We start from the raw sequence: 21,386 nt of genomic DNA on the forward strand, positions 1-21,386 counted from the left end.
TCACTGCCTCAATGATCTATACTTGTCCTTAATCTAGTTTTTCTTTGTGTTTATACTGGTTTTTAACTCAAGCAATATCACTCTTCGTCCCATTACAGTTAGTCAGTCATAATGAAATACACAAACCATCTTTTTAAGGCTTAAAATTCTAGACATCAAACTTCCAAATATTTCACATCTTAAGTTCTTCGCGAGTCTAAAAAACATTAATGATGAGATCAAGTATACAGTCTTTAGCCGGTTATGAACAAACGAAAGTATAGAGCTCGTCATTAATAAATGACAATTATATAATTAATGATATGTCTTGTATGCTAATTTATGGATTCTACATAAATTGCATTTCGAATTGCAATATGTAATCCTACAGTTAGTATATTCTTTATACTTTCTGATATGATCCAATAGCTTACTTACAATTACCGGACAAGATGCTCTTCCTTAAGTATATAATACTCCTCACTAATGTATTATAATATACCTTGGTTGAAACTTGAATGTCATATTTGACTCTTTCATTCTCAAAACAGCATAAGCCGGCCAAAAGCCAAAAGAGTTCATATGGAAGCTTTCAAAATTGTTAAACACATACAATCATATGTGTATCATCCGAGTATCTCAGCTTATATGAAAACTTAAACCAAAGAAGCATCATGCCGGCATTTGAACTTGTATTGCTTGGGCTATAAAAAGCGGTTGAATTATTTTGCACAAGCATCATCATTTCCCTTTTTTGGCTACTGCAATCTTGCAATTTTTAACATAAATCACGAGGCTAGTTAAAGTTCTCACTATTCTGTTCTTCATTAGATTTGCTTTCGTGCATGCAACCACTACTGATGCAGAGGTAGGGGATGAGGGAGATAGACAACGTAATAGTTTAGTAAGAGTTAGTACTAAGAGTTCTAGCCCTTTTTCCTACTATGAAAGGAGGCTCTTGTTTTACATTATGAAAATGCCTTAACCTTCAAGAGTGCATTTTCTTTCACAATGAAGAATTAATTACGAAATGTGTTAGTCATATACTGTACAAAACACACAAGAATGCTGATGTGGAATTATGGATCACATCCTCTTTTATATCCTTCAATCCTCTAATTGTAGTTGTCCATATTGAGACTTCCCTTTCGATTTCCTTTTTCTTTTTAACAAAAAGAAAACAATTTCTAATATTTGTCAACATTATGAAAATTACAGGCATAGCTGCCTTTATCAGTTCTAAAAAAAACCTGTGTTCCAGCCCCTTCTCTCTCTCTCCACACCCCCCCCCCCCCCCCACCCCCAAAAAAAAAAAAAAAAAATTCCAAGAGCCTCTTGGCTTAGGGGCACTTTTAGCTCGGTTTTGATCCCTAACCTTATTCTGAAAACAAAAAAAGCCCCAAAGAAAACAAAATACTTGAATACAGCATGCATGGGACAACCATGAAATCTAATAATGCTCCTTTTAAAGAAATTTGAGTGGTGTGAGAATGAAATACTCTACATTGGCAATGCTGGCACTGTTCAGGCATATGGTTCTTTAACTAACACAGGTTTATTTTACTTTTTTAAAAAATTATTTTTTATTTCCTTTTCCTTGTAATTTGCAGCATTACATAGTTTACATGGGGGAACACTCTCACCCCAATTCGGAATCTGTGGTTAGAGCGCCAACCATGAAATACTTGCTTCAGTTACAGGAAGGTAAGGACTATAAGGAGCTAATACTACTACATATTTATTTCCATTATGAGACATCAAATAACAAGATCATAGGAAAACTACAGATTTTCATAACCGAGTGTTGTCAAAGTACTAACATAATTAATTTCAGTTTTGATGGAGCACAACAATCGGCAATTCACCATTACAGTAAAAGCTTCAGAGGCTTCTCAGCTATGCTCACACCAGAGCAAGCACAACAACTTGCAGGTACCTGATTTTATATATTTATTCATTCGTTTGTTTTTGGTAAAACAAGTGAAATGCATGATCCAACACTGATCATTACATCCACAATGGAGGTAAAATAGAATGTCTCCAAATTCAAATGCATCTTCACCCCTCTTTCAAAATTTGAACATTTTCTTGGGGGTTTAAGTACAGTTTAACACATGGTCAGCAATAATAAGCATCAAAAGCCATTGGTGATAGCATAGATATGCTCTAATTGAATTTCTCTTACATCTGCTGCAGATAAAGATTTGGTTGTTTCTGTGTTTCAGAGCAAGATGAATAAGCTCCACACAACACATTCCTGGGAATTTCTAGGAATAGATTCTGCACAACAATATAATCAAATGCCAATGGAATCAACTTCAAATATCACTGTTGGTGTAATTGATACAGGTAAAGATCCATATCTTAATTTCTCATTAAACTCTTCTTTTATTTTATTACAAACATAGAATTCACATTAATGTATCTTTCAGGAATTTGGCCTGAATCAAAGAGCTTCAATGATAAAGGATTGGGTCCTGAACCCAAGAAATTCAAGGGAGAATGTGTTACTGGTGAACATTTTAGATTGGCCAACTGCAACAGGTACCAAACATTTTAAACACTAAAGAATCCACTTCCATGATTGACACACCACATTCTCACTGAATTAGAACAACCACAAGGTTTAGTATTTAAACCAACCAATTCTATTGTATATCTGGTACAACCATACAGCTATTATATGAATGCAAACTTACCATGGGGCTTACATTGTCATTTGGGTTGGAATTTTCAGGAAGATTATAGGCGCCAGGTTCTATTCGAAAGGGTTTGAAGCCGAGTCTGGGCCTCTTGAATCTTTTAACCTCCCTTTCTTCCGGTCAGCTCGAGATGGTGATGGGCATGGAACTCACTGCCTCAACAATAGCTGGATCCATAGTAGCTAATGTCAGCCTATTTGGTATGGCCAGAGGTACTGCAAGGGGTGGTGTACCAAGTGCCAGACTTGCCATCTACAAGGCTTGTTGGTTTGACATGTGCAGTGAAGCTGACATTCTTTCTGCCCTGGATGATGCCATTAGTGATGGTGTTGATATACTTTCCATTTCCATTGGCCCTGATCCTCCCCAGCCTAGTTATTTTGAAAATGCAATCTTGATTGGAGCTTTCCATGCATTCCAAAGAGGAATTCTAGTATCTGCTTCAGCCGGAAACTCAGCTTTCCCAGGTACTGCAACCAATGTTGCTCCTTGGATTCTTACTGTTGCTGCAAGCTCAGTGGACAGGGAATTCCATTCAATTGTTTATCTTGGAAATTCAAAAGTTCTAAAGGTAAATTTGGTATATTCCACCCCACCTCTTTATCAAATATAAAGTTATATAGGAAATATTTTTATTTAAAATGGAAATTCCATGCTCTCAGGGTTTCTCCTTAAACCCAATCAAGATGGAAACTTATTATGGTTTGATAGCTGGGAGTGCTGCAGCTGCTCCTGGAGTTACAGCAAAGAATGCCAGGTATCTTCTGTGTTTGATGGGAAAATAACAGTTTCTCTGTTATTTAGTTTCTACTCAGCTGTGGTCAATCTATTAAAATCAATTCAGTTACATTTTATGCAAACTCAAATTCTACCAATATGGAAGTCTTGTACATATTTTTTTATTTTCTTCCTAAATTATACGATCTTTTTTTTCTTAAGCATCTTAATGTTCATACTAAAATGATTTTTTGACAAGTAATAAGGATTTTTTTTTTTTTCAAAAAAGTTATTATCCTAAACTAAGACTTTCCAATTTTGTAGTCATAAGCATCATATAGTTTAATCATCTTGTACACATATTTTCTGATTTCATGATGCTCAACCAACCCAACACCTCTAAATTGCCATCCCATCATTGATCTATTTGTTTTAAAAACCTTGGTTCCTTTCCTTTCTGTATCAGCTTTTGCAAGAACAATACGCCAGACCAAACCCTAGTTAAGGGAAAATCATGGTGTGCACGATTGAAACCTTTACTGATAACCGAAGAGAAAAAAGCATTTTTTTAAGACAGGCTGGTGCTGTTGGATTGATACTCATTGATCCATCTATCAAAGATGTTGGCTTTCAGTTCGTCATCCCAGGCACTTTAATCGGTCAAGAAGAAGCAGAAGAGCTTCAAGCATACATGATTTCAGAAAAGTGAGTTTTTCAAGCTTTGTATGCTAAAAACATTGTCAATGAAAGAATGGAAAAGCTCCAAAATAAATGCAACTGAAAATTAATTAAACGTGGATTCACTATTTAAAAAATAATAATAATTCAATAGTTCAAGTTGATTGCAACTACTTCTGTCATTACAGGAATCCAGTTGGTAAAATCTCCCCAACTATAACAGTTCTGAACATCAAACCTGCACCAGAGGTGGTTGTATTTTCTTCCATGGGGCCAAATATTATAACTCCAGACATTATTAAGGTAAGTTTATTTAGTCTTCTCAATTTATACTTGTGCACATTCACTCAAAATACGTCAAGAAACAAAAGATTATGCCAACATGATGGTAAAAAAGGGATAGAAATAATGCAATATCTTGACCACCATACGTAGATAAAGAAAAGTTATCTCCATAAACTCTTACCGAAAGATGCATAATTTCTATTGCAGCCAGATATCACAGGACCTGGATTGAATATTTTGGCAGCATGGTCTCCAGTAGCAACTACAGCAACTGCTGAACGATCTGTCGATTAGAACATAATCTCCGGCACCTCAATGTCTTGCCCACATGTTTCTACAGTTGCAGCAATTGTAAAATTGTACCAACCTTCCTGGAGTCCAGCAGCCATAATGTCAGCAATAATGACAACAGGTAAGTTGTTTTACACTATAATGTCGGATAATTACAAATTTACTTATGTTTCTGATCGCACAAAATCTATGGATTACCACAGCAATGGTCCTAGATAACACTCAACATGCAATTGGAAGAGATCCAAATGGAACTCAGACCACGCCTTTTGACTACGGATCCGGACACATTAGCCCCACTGGAGCATTAAATCCGTGACTTGTGTATGATTTCAACTCCCATGACATCATCAATTTTCTATGTAGCACTGGAGCAAGCCCTACACAATTGAAGAACCTTATAGGGGAACTAGTACAATGCAAGAACCCTCTTACACCTTCCTACAATTTTAATTACCCTTCAATTGGTGTTGCCAATATGAACAGAAGTTTATCACTTTGTAGAACAGTCACAAATTATGGTAAAGATCCAACAGTATATGTTGCATCTATTGATTACCCAACTGGTGTTGAAGTCAAAGTTACACCTGCTAAACTTAAGTTTACAAAGGTCGGGGAAAAGATGTCTTTAAGGGTTGATTTTATCCCCTTCAAGAACAGCAATGGGAGCTTTGTGTTTGGGTCCTTGACATGGAGCAATGGTATCCATAAGGTCAGGAGTCCTTTTGGTCTCAATGTGGTTTCTGCGTAGGAACAAGTGATCAACTACATATGTTCGCAATATTGATTTTATTTTAGTCATTATCTCATCCACTGCTCTCACTACATATATCCAAAAATATGGTATGATCCTTCTATCTAAAATAGTTTGCTCTTTCAGCTATGAAGTTCTATTTCAGCAACTTTTAGATTTTAAAGTATGTGAAGAGGTATAGTTCTGTTGTGTAATGTGAGAAATGAACATGTCAGTTCTTATAGCCATGGTTTCATATGGGAACATCTTGTTTTCGAAGAGGGTTTAAGATGGAGACAGGCTTCATTCAGGAAGAGAGAGAGAGAGAGAGGCAAAATGTAAAGCAACTGGCATGGAAGTTTTAAATTCGCATAAACAAGGTTTATGAGCAAGTAACTTAGAATTTATACTCTCACATCTTTGTAGCTAAATGTCAAGAATATTATGTGGAATGACTATAAAGTTTCCAAAACCATTGGAGGCTTCATACTTCCATTCATGATACCCTCAAATCATAACATGAAATATGAATTTTACCTCATCACTTTGCCCGCAAGAAATAGTAATTGTTAAGAAACATCTGCCAAGAGCCTTATTACTTAGTGGCACTTCCCAGTTCTCCAATAGAGGAGAACCTAGATTCATGTTAATGAGGAAACAAGATGCACATTTATGAAGACCATGGAAGTGAAACATAGTTAACTACATTTAGTTCCTCAAATCATTGGGGAAAAGATGTCTTTCAGAGTTAACTACATTTATGAACCTAGATTCAAATCTCCACACCCCCCCCCCCCCCCCCCCTCTTCTGGTGGGTTGTAAGAAAAAAAAATGTTAGAAACATCTTGTCATTGAGGAAACATCAATAGTATGCATCATTGCCTTTGCACTTATGAACATATTCCTGCCAACATTTTTAGGGCAATGTAAAAGTTACAGATTACATTCCATGTATCTGTAGCATTGGTAGTCAAAATACATGTGATGTAGGACAAATTAAAGAATTTGCTTATGTGTGCTTGTGGTGGGTTAAGTTTTAGAACTTTTGGAAAGAAGGGTTAGGATTCAGGAATGACTAGGGTTTGTAGGGAAGAAAAAGGAATTGATTTAGGGTTAAAAAGAGTTCAGAAGAAACAGAAATCAATTATGCATACAATTTGAGAACAACAGCATGAACAGTTCATATGAATAGTGACAACATATCAAAAAGGACAAAAAGAGATGTGAGAAAAGAGGAAAAGAACAATAAGGCCAACACGTCTCAATCTCAAAACACTAAATCTTTTATTGATTAACTCCCCCTTCTTTGAGTACAATAACAAACTTAGATATACTAATGATAGAACTAGGACTTTACTTTGAATAGTAAAAAAAAATCCTAATTGAATTGAATCAAAACTCATGCATAAAGACTCATAAACTAAATAAGACTTATTAATAAAATAAAAACCAAGGCCCACAACTATCGCCCATGCCCAACAATTAAAAAATTACTAAAATTTCCTTGACCCTAGAAAAACAATATAAAACATAAAATAAAATACTAATAACCTAATTAACTACCATGGGCTCTTATTCTTGGGCTTTGCCTTAACCTTAAGTTTCCAAAGGGGATACCTTTTTTTCCCTCTAACCACGCTATGGTAGCATCTTCAGCATGAAGTAATCCTAATAACAAAAGACAAGACTGCTTAGATTAGATACATAAAAGGAAAAGAAGAGGGTAAGGTAACTTTTGGTAATCACCTACAATAAATACTGAAGACAATGGAAGTGAAACAGGGTTAACTACATTTAGTTCCTCAAATCAATATAACTCCCACTAATCCTATGCCCTATAATCTCAAAAGTATGCATGTGAAGAGATTATCTAGCATTACCTTATTCCATACTTTTGAAAAGAAATATATTTGATTTTTTAAGTTGACATATTGACCAAATTACACTTAGAAAATCCATTAAATAGAATCGTATGAAAGGGACCATTCCCAAGTACCTGAAGGTAATTGCCACATGTCTCAAACCAATGTGTTAGCACTTAGCAGCAGAATGGAAAAAAGTACCTTCAGACAAAAAGAGTGAAGATATCAACCTCCTGCCATAATGACACAAAAAGTTTCAAAGTATCCACTCATGTAGTCATCCTTCATACATTTTTAAAGCTTGATATATGAACTTCTTCTTTAATGTGAATGAGCATCAAATTCACAATCACTACAAGAATCTACTCTAGGATATATCAATTATATTGCTTTGTAAGCCTTGACAGTTTAGGATATTAATTCTTGTGCTACTCTTTGCAATGTGAGCGTGTAGAAGTTATGTGGCTCCTTTGCTTAAGAATTGTCTTGTTGATGTGAGAAACCCTTGGAAAATTTCAGGTAGACCCCTTTTCCCAAATTTATTGTCACCAATAGTCCCCACATGTGCACAAACCTCCTTTAAAGTGGTGGAATCGGTTTGAGTCTCTGACAACAATTTCTCTGGCTTCAAGCATTGATATTAACTTAATAACAGTGTGACAGTCTCCACAGACCCTAAGGTTCTTCACAATCTGGATAGGAGTTCCTGGAGGTGTAGCAATTAATCCAAAAGCAATGGCCAGTCTCTCACTGTGCTGAGAAAGGATGGTTTCTTTGTGTTCCTCTTCAACGTCGTGAAGCACATAATTTGTATCAGGCTGATATCCGGCATCCTTCAGCCGAATACTTAATTCTTCAAGTTTAGAGTAAATAAGATCTGACGAGGGATGTGAAAGATCACCAGCCAAGAATGAGTAAGTCTTGTTCTTAACTTCAATCCAGCTGTACCCAGCTTCCTTTTTCACATTTCTCTCATCCATCAACTTCCTCACCTTAGCTCTCTCTTGCCAATTTCCTGTAGCAGCATAAATATTAGATAGTAAGACATATGCAGCCGAGTCTTGTGGCTGAAGTGAAATGAGCTTTTCTGCTGCAAGTTTTCCAAACTCTACATTGCGGTGAACACGGCAAGCAGCCAAGAGAGTTCGCCACACAGTTGCACCTGCAGGGAATGGCATCCCATTTATGATATCCATGGCCTTTTCGAGCAGTCCTGCTCGGCTATATAGATCAACCATGCAAGAATAATGCTCCATTGTTGGATCAATGTCGTGATCTTTGACCATCATGTTGAAGTATCTTTGGCCTTCATCCACTAAGCCTGCATGAGTACATGCAGAAATCACTCCAATGAATGTTATGTCATCCATTTCCAAGTTTCTCCTTCTCATTTCCTCAAATATCTCAAGAGCCTTCTTCCCATGACCATGTTGTGCATATCCAGAGATCATTGAGTTCCATGAAACTAAGTCTCTCTCACCTTGCCTCTTGAAAACTGTATTTGCACTTTCAATATTTCCTCTCTTGGCATACATGGTTACAAGAGCACTACTTACACATAAAGCATTATTTAATCCTGATTTGATTGAGCAAGCATGGAATTGTTTCCCCTGCTCTATCGCTGCAGAAGGTGCAGCACAGGCATTAACGATACTACAAAAGGTAAACTCATTTGGTTTGACACCCTCTTTTGCCAACCAGAGATAAATTTTAACTGCTCCCTCTGTGTCTTCTCTTTGAGCATATCCAGCTACCATTGCTGACCATGCCACAATGTCCTTCTCGTCAATCAATTCAAATACTTTTGCAGCTTCATCAATGCAGCCCATCTTAACATAAGCATCTAAAAGTGCAGTTCCTACTGAAGATGATTTCTCATAATTAGTTTTAATGACTTGTGCATGTAGTTGGAAAGTAGAAATGGCAGGTTGAGCCGTAAGGATGGTAGAATAAGTGAAATGGTTGGGTCTAACACCTTCCCTGTTCATTTGGCAAAATAAATTCACTGCTTGCCTTGTTCCACCATTCTGTAAGTACCCACTGATCATGGCCGTCCATGACACAACATTCTGAACCCCATGCATCATAGAAAACAGTTGAAATGCATCATCCATGACACTGCACTTACTGTAAGCTACCATAAGTGCCGTTCTAATATTGTGATCAAAGCAATACCCATTTTTCAAAACCTGACAATGAAGCTGTCTAGCAAAACCTAATTCTTTAAGGTTAGCACATAGTTTAATCATGGTAGCAAATATCATCTGTGTATGCATCACACCTGCAAGTCGCATTTGATAAAACATTTCAAAAGCTTCCAAGTCAAGTCCATTTGTAACACAGCCTGCAACCATACCGTTCCAAGAAACCTCATTCCTCTTCTCCATACTATCAAACACAGCTCTAGCATCTCTAACAATCCCTGACTTTGAATACATATTAATTAAAGAATTGCTCACAAACACGGTAGACTCAAAACCATTCTTTATTACCATTGTGTGGACTTGAATTCCCTTCTTAACCATAACATCATCTGCCAAAGCTCCAAAAACAGTTGCAAAAGTAAGAGGGTTAGGCTTAATACCCTCTCCTTGCATTAAAAAGAAAAATTCTAAGGCCAAATCATTCAACCCATTCCGTACATAACCGGAGAGCAATGAAGTCCAAGACACCACATTTCTCTCACCCATCTCATCAAAAACTCTCCTCCCATCTCCAACATTCTCAGTTTTCATGTACATATCAACCAGAGCAGTCCCAACACTAACATCCTCCACAAACCCTGATTTTATACATTGACAATGCACCTGCCTGCCCACGTTTTGATCAAACAAGCATCCACAGACCTTCAACACACACGACATGGTCGACCCATCAACAGGTAAACTCGAATGATGAAGACCCACAAAGATGTTGAGAGCCTCTTGGTTGCAATGAGTGCGAGAGTACTCGAAAAGCAAGTGATTATAGTTTGAAAGGTCTTTCTGAGTACTTTTGTCGAACGGGTGGTGTGCATGGTGAACGAAGCTGGAATCTGTAGTCAAGGGGTCAAAGGCAATGGCATTGGCATGGGAATGAGACAGAAGATTAGTGTGGTACGTGAAATGAAAGAGTTTGAGTGTGTTCAGTGTTTGCTTTGTGAGCGTCCTTAAAGACGAACACACAGTCATGCTATGCTCTCTTTGGCTGTTAACGTTATAAATAATAGCATACGTGCTAGAATACGTACTTCACGTTTTAAGGTTGCCAAAACTTTTAACGAAGAAGAAATAAATTTCTACCTCTGAAGTCTGTCACTGTAAGTCACTGTCTTAAGGTCGAGTTCTTAGCTAAATATTTTGTTCTTCAAGGCTCCGTTTGATTAGACTGATAATATATTTTTTTTAAACTATTTTTTCTATTTTTTTAGGTGTTTGGTATTTTTTTTTTTTTTTTTTGAAAGGAGGTGTTTGGTATTCAAAATAATGGTTAACACGAAAATATTTTTAAAGTTGAGGGTAAAATAACCCCTTTGACATGTAACTTGGTTTACGTCTCTCCAATCCGGTAAAACAATTTTTGAAAAATATCCCAATCTCTTTTTTTCTCTCACCCCAATCACCCACCCCACCCCTCATTGCCATGGCCTAAACGCAACCGCTAGCTCCACCATTGCCATGCCACCTTTCTTTCTCTCTCTCCAACCTACTATCGTTGGTAACCCACCACAACCCACCTATAACCTAGTCACCATTCTGACACCACCACAACCCACCCTTAGAGACCTTACCTCTCTTTCTCTTGTTCTTGATCTAACTCACCCACCAAACACCGTTGCAACCACCACTCTAGAGATTGCAACCCACCCCTAGAATGAAGACCCCTTGCAAATTTAAAATTTGTGTTGAGATGATTTTTTTTTTTTTTTTTTTTTTTTACATACATGAAATTGTTTTTCGATGCATTTTCAAAATACAACCAAACACTTGTAAATATTTTCTTTATAGTCCTAATATTTTCACTTGAAAATATTTTACAAATCGGAAATTGTTTTTAGTTACAACAAACACAAACTAAGCTATAAAACATTTTTTAACCAATGATGGTGCAAAACAAATTTTACAACTTTTTCCCACAACATCTAGGTGACAAGTTATAATTGGTAAAATTTCATTTTTTACATGGAACCACTATTAACATATTATTATTGTAAATCAATCACAACATACAAGCTCATCAATGGAATTTATTGTGTATATATTTACAATAAACTTATAGTTTTCGCTTTATAATGATAGCTATATATCATTAAGCTAAGACAATAATTGGTTTAATGTGTGTGAGATTTGAAACCAAGTTACTTATTTGAGAACAATAAACTTTATCAATTGAACTATTTAGACACCACATAAATATAATATGATTTAAACTTATGACTTATGCTACATGATACTTGCTCTCTCTATCATCAACCCTAAACACTAAATGGATTTCAAGGTTACTAGGATTTAAACCTAGGTCTCTCATTTAATGACAACAAACTTTATTATTTGAGCTAGCTAAATCCTCAACATTTATACAATATATAATAATGGAAGATTAACAATTAATTTTGCTAATCTTTTGTTGGCCATTGGATTTTTCATTTAGTTTTTTTTATCTTATTTTGCTTACATCAGTTTTTCAACTTCACATTTTCAAAGTGCAAGTATATTTTAATCAACTTTCAATAAAACAATTAGCAAAAAGTCAAATAAGTTAATCCCAAATGAATACATACATCACATGAGTGACATGTTTCTAATTAATGCTTATTCAATCTTGGCTTCTACATTCCTTACCTCTCCTCTACCCATCCGTCTTCTTTTTTTTTTTTTTTTTTTTTTTTTTTTTTTTCTATTATGTCTTACATTATTGTTACCCTCCCCCCAATTCGTTCTCTATTTTTTTATTTACTATTATTTTTATACACAACTCTCTCACACAGTCACACTCTCTCCCATTCATTTTATGTTTTGCCACTACATTGACAATCACCCCCACAAGCTTTTAAAATCCACACAAAAAAAAAAAAAAAAAAAAATTCAAATGTTCTTTAGACGTTTTAAGTACCTCTTAAGTTTAGTGAATAATTTTTTATTAACTTTTTTTTCCCATGTTATACTCTAATTTTTTTTTTTTTTTTTTGGGGACAAAACGTGATACTCTAATTTTGCTTGTGTTTCTAAATGTCATTTTCAATAATTTATTTTCGGTTGGTTTGGGTTGTTTTTTATGGTTATTATTATGTTTAAAATCATAAAATGTGAATAAAAATAAATATCAATTTGTATAAAATAAATTATACTCGATTAGTTTTATTTTGGAGGTAGGGAGGAGTTGGGCCTTAGCCCACTTCTCAATAATCCAAAGAAGCTCCTAGCCCACAGCCCCATTTCAAACCCAAACCCAAACCCAAGCCCCAGCCATGATGCAGATGAATCATACCCAAAGCCCACGGTTAATAAGTCCAACCTTTCTCACCCCAAATCAAATACTCATCACAGATAGCATCGGCAAACAGAAGCAACAATCCCTTGAATGATCAAAATGGGGAGGCCAGCGTCGACGATCGAAATCCCTGATAAACGACACCGTTCTGACCGCGATAACGGCCGTTACTCCCCAGATTCCGATAATTCCTTCGACTACAGCAGGCGCCACCACCGTCGTAGCCCTAATTATGACGCCTACGACCGCTATTACGACAACCACGACCGCCGCCACCACAACCACAACCAAGAACGGAGCTCTAGCCCAAACCCTAGGTCCAGCAAAGCCCAAGACTCTCTGCCCAAGCGATTTGGACGCGATTACCGTAATGGAAACCGGTCCGAGTCCGAGTCTGATGAGGAATTGAAAGGGCTGAACCCTGAGGAGTACCGGAGGCTCAAGAGGCAGAAGATGAGAAGAGCGCTCACTCGTTGTATTTGGAATTGCACGCCCAGTCCGCCTAGGAACGAGAACGAGAACGAGAACGAGAAAGCTGACGAGATCTCTGACAAGTACGGTGGAGAAGACGAGTTAATCGGCGGTGAAAAGAGCGATTCAAGCTCGAAAGAGAAGGCGAAGGTGAGTAATAGGAAAGGCAAATCGGAAAGTCAGTCTAATTCCGAGGCTGAATCGGAATCGGAAACCGATGATTCGCGGTCGAGGAGGAAGAGGAAGAGGAAGAGTTCGATTTCCAAGAGTAGTAAATACGAATCTGATGAGAGCGAGAGCGAGAGTGAATCGGAGGAGGAAGAAGAAAAGCGAAAGCAAAGAAAGAAAAGCAGTAGTAGGAATCGGAGCCGCCATAGGAGTAGCAAAAGAAGCAGTAGAAGAAAAGGGAGTAGTAGTAGGAGAAAGAGTAGGTACAGCAATTCCGATGAGAGTGATGATTCCGATGCTAGCAATCGGGTAAGGTCGAAGAAGAAGAAGCGGAGTCGGAGTAGGAATCTCTCGGAGACAGATAAGGACATTGAGGTTTCGAATTCAGAGGGTTCCGAAGTTGAAAAGGCAGCAATGATGATAGAGGAGGATGGGGAGATGAAAGCTGAAAGCATTGCGGAGGCATTGAATTTTAAGGAGATTTTTGAGGCGCAGAAGAAGCCGGCTCTGGATACTGAACCAGTGGTTGGGCCAATGCCCTTGCCTAGAGCCGAAGGGCATATCAGTTATGGTGGTGCGCTTAGGCCCGGAGAAGGTGATGCCATTGCGCAGTATGTGCAGCAAGGGAAGCGTATTCCACGGAGAGGAGAAGTGGGGTTGTCCGCAGATGAGATTCAGAAGTTTGAGGGTCTTGGTTATGTGATGAGTGGTAGCAGGCACCAGAGGATGAATGCTATTCGTATTAGGAAGGAAAACCAAGTTTATAGCGCCGAGGATAAGAGGGCGTTGGCTATGTTTAATTATGAAGAGAAGGCCAAGCGTGAGCACAAGGTTATGGCTGATTTGCAGAGATTGGTGCAGCGCCATATAGGGCAGGATGTCGGTCCTAATCATGATCCCTTTGGTGCAACAAAGCCTGCAGATACTGCTGATGCTTGATTTTCATGTATGTCATTATATATTTTGTCACAGTGCTATCTAATGAACTTATTGGACATTATCAAAAATGAACTTATTGGACAGCTTTTTCTTGCTTACTGCAGCTTCATTTGTTTTATGCAATTCTTCTCACTCACCATTATAATAATTCTTACTTATTTTTAATAAAGTCTGAATTTTTATCATACAAGAGACACAACTTGTATAACATATAGATAGGAGTTATACACAAACTTGATGCCTTATGAAACAGTACTTAGATTTTTTTGAAAAAAATTAAAATAAAAACTAGATAAAAATCTCTTATGGTTAAGATTTTAAATCCAATTGAGATTGAGTCCATTGTGTTTCTACTAGCAATGAAATAAATTTATCTGCTTGTTGAGATAAGGGGTTTTAAGATTTTAATAAAATGACACGTTGGTGTGGACACCACATGATGGCACATCTGTGGAGATTATCTTTATCATTTATGTTATCTTTATTTGGGTTTATCTTTAGTATTGGATTAGTATTTGAGATTGTTAGGATTATCGTATTGGTATTCGATGGTGTTAGGAACCCTCAGGTCTACATTGATTGGGTGTGAGAGATGGAGCAATTTTTTGAGTGGTATGAACTGTCTGAGGATAGAAAGGTTAGGTTTGCCAAAATGAAACTTGTAGGAAGAGCAAAACTCCATTGGGATAGTGTTGTCAACCACCTCTGTAAGACCCGCCAACCACCCATAAGTCTTTGGGAAGAAATGAAGGCCAAGCTCAATGAAAAGTACTTCCCAGTCTCTCATCAAGGCAACTTGTTGGATCAATGGCATGATTTGAGACAAGACAATAGGTTTGCTATTGAGTACGTAGAACAATTTGAAGAGTACAGGATACGTAGCAATGCAACTGAACATGAGCCAATTACCTTGAGTAGATTTAGGAAAGGTCTCAATTATGATCTTCAAAGAGAATTGGTGGCCCGACAGATCTTAACTCTTGATGATGCCTATACCTTAGTGCAAGATTTAGAGCTGATCCCTAGGCCCCAAGGGGGAAGGAGATTTGACAATCGCATGTTGCCTCACAACAATTTTGATGGTCCCCAAGGTAGATACCTCCAAGGTACCCAAAATAGGCCTTATCCCAACAATAGACCCTTACACATAGAAGAAAATCCTTAGGGTAATACCAACAAGGTCCTCAAACTAGACCCAATCCCAACAATAGGCCCTTGCGCCCAGAAGACAAAGGGAAGAGTGTGGTTAGATAGACATTTAGGCCAAATTCTAGAATCCAGTGCTTTAAGTGTCAAGGCTTTGGTCATATGGCTGCCCAATGTCCTAATAAGACTTTGTTGATTGAAGAATTGGATGGAGAGGAAGAGGTAGAAGAAGTAGTCTATGAGCCTAACATTGAAGACATTGTAGAAATAGGAGAGGATGATTCCACCCAATTAGCTTGCATTAGAGCCCTACCATCTTTTGACAACCTCAGTGAGGGTAGTCTTGATACTCCTGTAATGAGTGTTGTTAGGTGTACTCTAGCACATTCCAAAGAAGGTGATGATTGGAAAAGAAATACTATCTTCCAAATCTTTGTCAAGTGTGGAACCACAAATTGCAAGGTTGTCATTGACAGTGAAAGTTGCATTAATGCAATTTCTTCTAAACTCGTCTCCCTCCAAGGTTTGAAGTTAGTTGCCCATCCTAAGCCCTATAAGGTTTCTTGGGTAGATGATTCATCTATCACCATCAAGGATAGGTGTCTTGTTCCTATTCATATCCTCTCATACAACGCTCAGATTTCATGTGATGTGATTCCAATGGATGTAGGACACATAATTTTGGGACAACCATGGCTCTATGATTTAGATGTCACTCTTTATGGTCGCTCGAACTCTTGTTCCTTCATGCACAATGGACAAAGGATTAAGCTTAACCCAGTCAAAACTAAGTTTATTAGTGCAAGTAAGGCTAGAGAAGAGCCCAAAAAGCAAAGTATGAACCTCATTAGTCCAAAAGAACTTGAAAGAGCTGTCAATCAAGACTCCATCATCTTTGCCTTGGTTGTTAAGGAAACTGCACTAGATAACTTTGAAGAACCAAGAAAAGAAGTACGGTCAGTGCTTCAAGAGTTCCAAGATGTTTTCCCTAAGGAGCTTCCAAATCAATTGCCTCCTATGCGTGATATTCAACACGCCATAGATCTTGTCCCAGGAGCAGCACTCCCAAATTTGCCCCACTATAGAATGAGCCCTCCTCAATATGATGAGATGGTTAGACAAGTGGATGAGCTCTTGCACAAAGGATTTGTGCGTGAAAGCTTAAGCCCATGTGTAGTCCCTGCACTCTTGACCCCAAAGAAAGACGGATCCTGGAGAATGTGCATGGATAGTCGCGCAATCAATAAGATTACTGTGAAGTATCGTTTTCCTATCCCTAGGTTAGATGATATGTTTGATATGATGTTAGGAGCCACAATCTATTCGAAGATTGATTTGAAAAGTGGATACCACCAGATTAGGATCTACCCAGGTGATAAATGGAAGACTGCTTTTAAGTCAAAGGATGGTCTATATGAGTGGCTTGTGATGCCCTTTGGTTTATCAAATGCTCCTAGTACTTTTATGAGAATGATGACACAAGTTCTAAGGCCTTTCATGGGAAAATTTGTGGTAGTGTACTATGATAACATCCTCATTTATAGTAAATCAAAAGGGCAACATTTGGACCATCTTAAACAAGTTTGTTCCACTCTAAGGAGAGAAAACTTGTATGCCAACCTAAAGAAATGCTCTTTCTTCACTGATAGTGTCATTTTCTTAGGTTTTGTGGTTTCATCTAAAGGAGTTTTTGCTGACCCACAAAAGGTCAAGGCCATAGTGGATAGCCCGAACCCAAGAACATTCATGAGGTTCGCAGTTTTCATGGGCTTGCAACTTTCTATCGTCACTTCATACGTGGATTTAGTACAATCATGGCACCGATCATTGATTGTATGAAGCAAGGCGAATTCCAATGGTCAAATGTTGTTGGTAAAGCATTTCAAGAAATCAAGAAGAAGATGACAGAAGCACCAGTGATGCGCCTACCAGACTTTGATAAGGTCTTTGAAGTGGAATGTGATGTGTCTGGTGTAGGCATAGGAGGAGTTCTTAGCCAAGATTGTCACCCTATAGCTTACTTTAGTGAGAAATTAAATGAGGCTAAGAAGAAGTATTCAACATATGACAAAGAACTCTATGCTGTGGTACAAGCTTTAAGATATTGGAGTCATTATTTGACACCCCATGAGTTTGTTATTTATTCTGATCATGATGCTCTCCGCCACATCAATTCCCAAAAGAAATTAAATGCTCAACATGTCCCTTGGGTTGAGTTTTTGCAAAGATTCTCTTTTGTTTTGAGACATAAATCTAGCGTTGAGAATAAGGTAGCTGACGCTTTGAGTCGCCGAGTCACCTTACTTTTTGTGATGAGCACAAAAGTCATAGGGTTTGAGAAGTTGCAAGAGGAGTATGAATCTTGCCCAGATTTTGGAGAAGTGTACACTACACTTAGGACTGAGCATCTTCAGGTTGTTGATGATTTTATCCTCCGAGATGGCTACTTGTTTAGAGCCAATAAGCTTTGTATCCCCCGCACATCAGTTAGAGACTTTTTGGTTTGGGAAGTGCATGCGGGAGGACTTTCAGGACATTTTGGACGTGATAAGACAATTGAAGAGGTAGAGAGGCAATTCTATTGGCCAAGTCTTAAGAGGGATGTTGCCAAGATAATTGGTGAATGTCATCAATATCAACTGGCTAAGCATTGCAAGCAAAATACTGGCCTTTACACTCCTCTACCAATTCCATACCGTCCTTGGGAGGATATTAGCATGGACTTGATACTAGCTCTCCGCCGTACCCTTATGAAGTTTGATTCCATCCTTGTAGTGGTAGACCAGTTCTCTAAGATGGCTCACTTTCTTCCATGCTCTAAGACTTCTGATGCATCCAAGGTAGCCAAGATTTTCTTTGATGAGATCGTTAAGTTGTATAGGTTGCCTAAATCAATTGTGTTAGATAGGGATGTTAAATTCATGAGCTATTTTTGGAAGACCCTTTGGCACATGATGGGAACAAAGTTGAAATTCTCCACAGCATACCATTCTCAAACTGATGGTCAAACTGAGGTTGTCAATAGGAGTCTAGGAAATCTTTTGAGGTGTCTCATAGGTGAGAATGGTAAGACTTGGGAATCTATACTCCCTGTAGCCCAATTTGCATACAATAACTCAGTCAATAGGTCCATAGGTATGAGCCCATTTGAAGTTGTTCATGGTTATACACCTAGGAGACCTTTAGACCTTCTCCCAATGTCCTCACATGATAGGGTTTCTGTGTCTGCAGTAGAGTTTGCTAGTCACATGCATGAGCTGCATAAAGAGATCAACAAACGAATTCATGCTAGTAATCTTAAGTATAAGACTCATGCTTACATCGATGTCATTTAGACTTTGATGTAGGAGATTATGTTATGATTCGTATCAGGCCTGAATGGTATCCTTTAGGAACCGTTAAGAAATTGTAGGCCCGTAGTGCTGGCCCATTCAAGGTATTAAAGAAACTTGGATCTAATGCTTATGTGATTGATATACCTTCAGATTATGGTATTAGTTCTACTTTTAATATTGCTGATTTACTTTCTTTTAAAGGTCCAGCAGTTATTCCCTTTGACCCTTTTGATGATCCTCTCTCTTCTTCTTTGGCTAACCCTGCCCCTAGCCCTACACCATCTTGTTTCCAAAAAGCACGTAAAGATATTATTGATGTTATTTTGGATGAGCAGTCTCTTTTCACTAGGGATGGAATAGTTCAGCGCTTCTTGGTTTGCTGGCGAGGACGGCCTGATTCTGATTGTACATGGATCACTAGAGAGGAGTTGCAGCAGCTTGATCCTGCTCTTTTGGAGGCTTACTTGGATACACTTGTTACCACCTCATCTCTACCTCCTATCACCTGCACATATGAGTGTCGACAGAGGCGCCATGCTGGCCCAGTGAGCTTGTGGCTTGATGGAGTTTATTCTGATGTCACTTGATCCTTATGAACTTTACTCGAAGGGATCGAGTTTCTCCCACCCCAGGGGAGTTGGTGCGGACACCACATGATGGCACATCTGTGGAGATTATCTTTATCATTTATGTTATCTTTATTTGGGTTTATCTTTAGTATTGGATTAGTATTTGAGATTGTTAGGATTATCGTATTGATATTTGAGATTGTTTAGGATTTGTTTAAGAGAGTTTATCTTTATTATTATGATTCCTGGAAGCTGTATATAAAGCTATAGATGGTTTCTTTTGTATTTTACAGACTATTATTATTATTATTATTATTATTGAGATTATTTGCAGGGATTGCATAGTATTTGTTTGGTGGTGATTCCAAATACCTTAGGTGGGAAGCCTAAGGTTCTTTGGTAGGACTAATCTAGGTGGGAAGCCTAGGTTGTCCTACATCACACGTGCTACCAAATTTTTCGTTGAATTGCAATGTAAGACCCAAAAAATTGATTTTTAATTTAGAGATGTCTAAGTTTCTCTGTGGCAAATGAATAAGATTAAGTTGTTTGATATTATACTCAAGTGACTCAACCAGGGTCATGTGAGATGGGATGTTTATGCTTTGTAAATATTGCCATGTAAATTCCAATCATGTGCGGCTTTAATTAGCATCATTGTTTTAGATCGTACTTTTTTGTGTTTCAATGGTTGAGGCAAGGCTATAGATATCAGTAGCATACTTTCTCTTCCTTTATTTTTATATGATCATCGGTTCATCTCCAAGGGTAAAAAAAAGAGGAACTTTCCATTAAATGTGGGTATATAAGCATTGTGACCTTTGTGGCATATGAAAATTTTAAAATGCAACTCACATGAACCTTATGTAATCTATGTTTTCCTTGGTTTTAGCTTTATTGGATCTGATTGTGTATTGGAGGGGTTTGTTTGTTTTGTTTTAGATAGATGCTACTCAATGTAATTTCTTAAGTAATGATTTCTATGGTTTTCTGCGGTAACTAGTGAATCCCAACTGATAAAGTGTGCTCTTGTTTTTGGGCAATGTAGGCTTATTTTTATTTGGAAGCACTTCCTTTTATTTCTATTATTTTCTTCAAGGGGCTTGATTTGTTTTTTCAGGAGAATTAGTGGATTTTACTTCCAGTTTGCTATATAATTTCATTATGAATGCAAAAATATAGCTAAGGCAATGCTACAGATATCAATAGAATACTTTCTCTTTCTCTTTAGTTGTATATGATCATTGATTTATCTCCTATGGGAAAAAAAGGAACTTTCCATTACATGTGGGTACGATAAGAATAGTGACTTGAATAGCATATGAACATACTATTGGAAGCTAGGCAAAATTTAAAATGCTGCTCACATGGACCTAATCTAAGCTATTCTTCCCTTGGTTTTAGATTGATTGGATCTGTTTGTGTATTGGAGGGGTTTGTTTGCATCGTTTTAGCTAGATGCTCCTCAATGCAATTTCTTATATAAGTTTTCTATGGTTTTTGCAGTAAATATCGAATCCCAGCTGAATGGGTAAATATAAAGTGTGCTCTTGTTTTTGGGCAATGTAGGCTTATGTATATTTGGAAGCACTTCCTAATATTATGATGCTTTTTTTTCTTCAAGTGGCTTGATTGGTTTTGTCAAGAGAATTAGTGGATGGAACTTGCAGTTAGCGTTATATATAATTTCATTATGAATGCAAAATTATAGTTGCCCAGATAAGAAAAGACGAATTAGGCGATGGAGCATGAGAACAATGGCGAAATTTCACAGCAGCCAAAGATGAAGCACAAGGGGAAGCATGACAAGCCGAAGCCATGGGATGATGACCCCAAAATTGATCACTGGAAGATCGACAAGTTTGACCTGTCTTCGAATGAAACCAGAATGCTTGAAGTCAGCTCCTTCTCCACTCTTTCCTCAATACAGAGGTCGAATCCAAATTAGCAATTGGTTCATTATTGTTTTATTTTTCCTTTTTGGGTATTTGGCTGATTTCAGGTTTCTGGTTTTTCAATTGCCTTGTGCAGAGAAGTACTCA

General features: G+C 37.6%; 2 protein-coding genes and 1 pseudogene across 7 annotated transcripts; 2 read left to right on the forward strand and 1 right to left on the reverse strand.

Annotated features, from left to right (window-relative positions):
• Positions 1–2,347: 2,347 nt before the first annotated feature.
• On the reverse strand, positions 2,348–10,655 carry LOC126721743 (pentatricopeptide repeat-containing protein At2g27610). 4 transcript variants are annotated; one of them, XM_050424813.1, is made up of 5 exons: positions 7,538–10,655; positions 7,382–7,448; positions 7,003–7,053; positions 4,543–4,732; positions 2,348–3,187 (listed from the first exon to the last, which is right to left on the reverse strand). In XM_050424813.1, exon 1 carries the CDS (start codon positions 10,415–10,417, stop codon positions 7,793–7,795), a length of 2,625 nt encoding a protein of 874 aa, XP_050280770.1. In that variant the 5' UTR covers positions 10,418–10,655; the 3' UTR covers positions 2,348–3,187; positions 4,543–4,732; positions 7,003–7,053; positions 7,382–7,448; positions 7,538–7,792. The 4 variants fall into 4 exon arrangements, with proteins under 4 accessions (XP_050280770.1, XP_050280780.1, XP_050280762.1 ...); XM_050424823.1 differs by lacking the exon at positions 7,003–7,053; XM_050424805.1 differs by having other exon boundaries at positions 7,382–10,655.
• On the forward strand, positions 2,667–5,407 carry LOC126719538 (subtilisin-like serine-protease S; annotated as a pseudogene).
• Positions 10,656–12,747: 2,092 nt separating the features above from the next.
• On the forward strand, positions 12,748–20,867 carry LOC126721863 (uncharacterized). Of its 3 annotated transcripts, none has more exons than XM_050424953.1 (2): positions 12,748–14,301; positions 20,851–20,867. In XM_050424953.1, the coding sequence occupies exon 1, from the start codon at positions 12,807–12,809 to the stop codon at positions 14,292–14,294; it is 1,488 nt and encodes a 495-aa protein (XP_050280910.1). In that variant the 5' UTR covers positions 12,748–12,806; the 3' UTR covers positions 14,295–14,301; positions 20,851–20,867. The 3 variants fall into 3 exon arrangements, with proteins under 3 accessions (XP_050280910.1, XP_050280898.1, XP_050280902.1); XM_050424941.1 differs by lacking the exon at positions 20,851–20,867 and adding an exon at positions 19,111–19,666; XM_050424945.1 differs by lacking the exon at positions 20,851–20,867 and adding an exon at positions 18,977–19,091.
• The last annotated feature ends 519 nt before the right edge of the window (positions 20,868–21,386 follow it).

The sequence above is a fragment of the Quercus robur genome, chromosome 1, assembly GCF_932294415.1.
Source record: "Quercus robur chromosome 1, dhQueRobu3.1, whole genome shotgun sequence".
Taxonomy (NCBI): Eukaryota; Viridiplantae; Streptophyta; class Magnoliopsida; order Fagales; family Fagaceae; genus Quercus; species Quercus robur.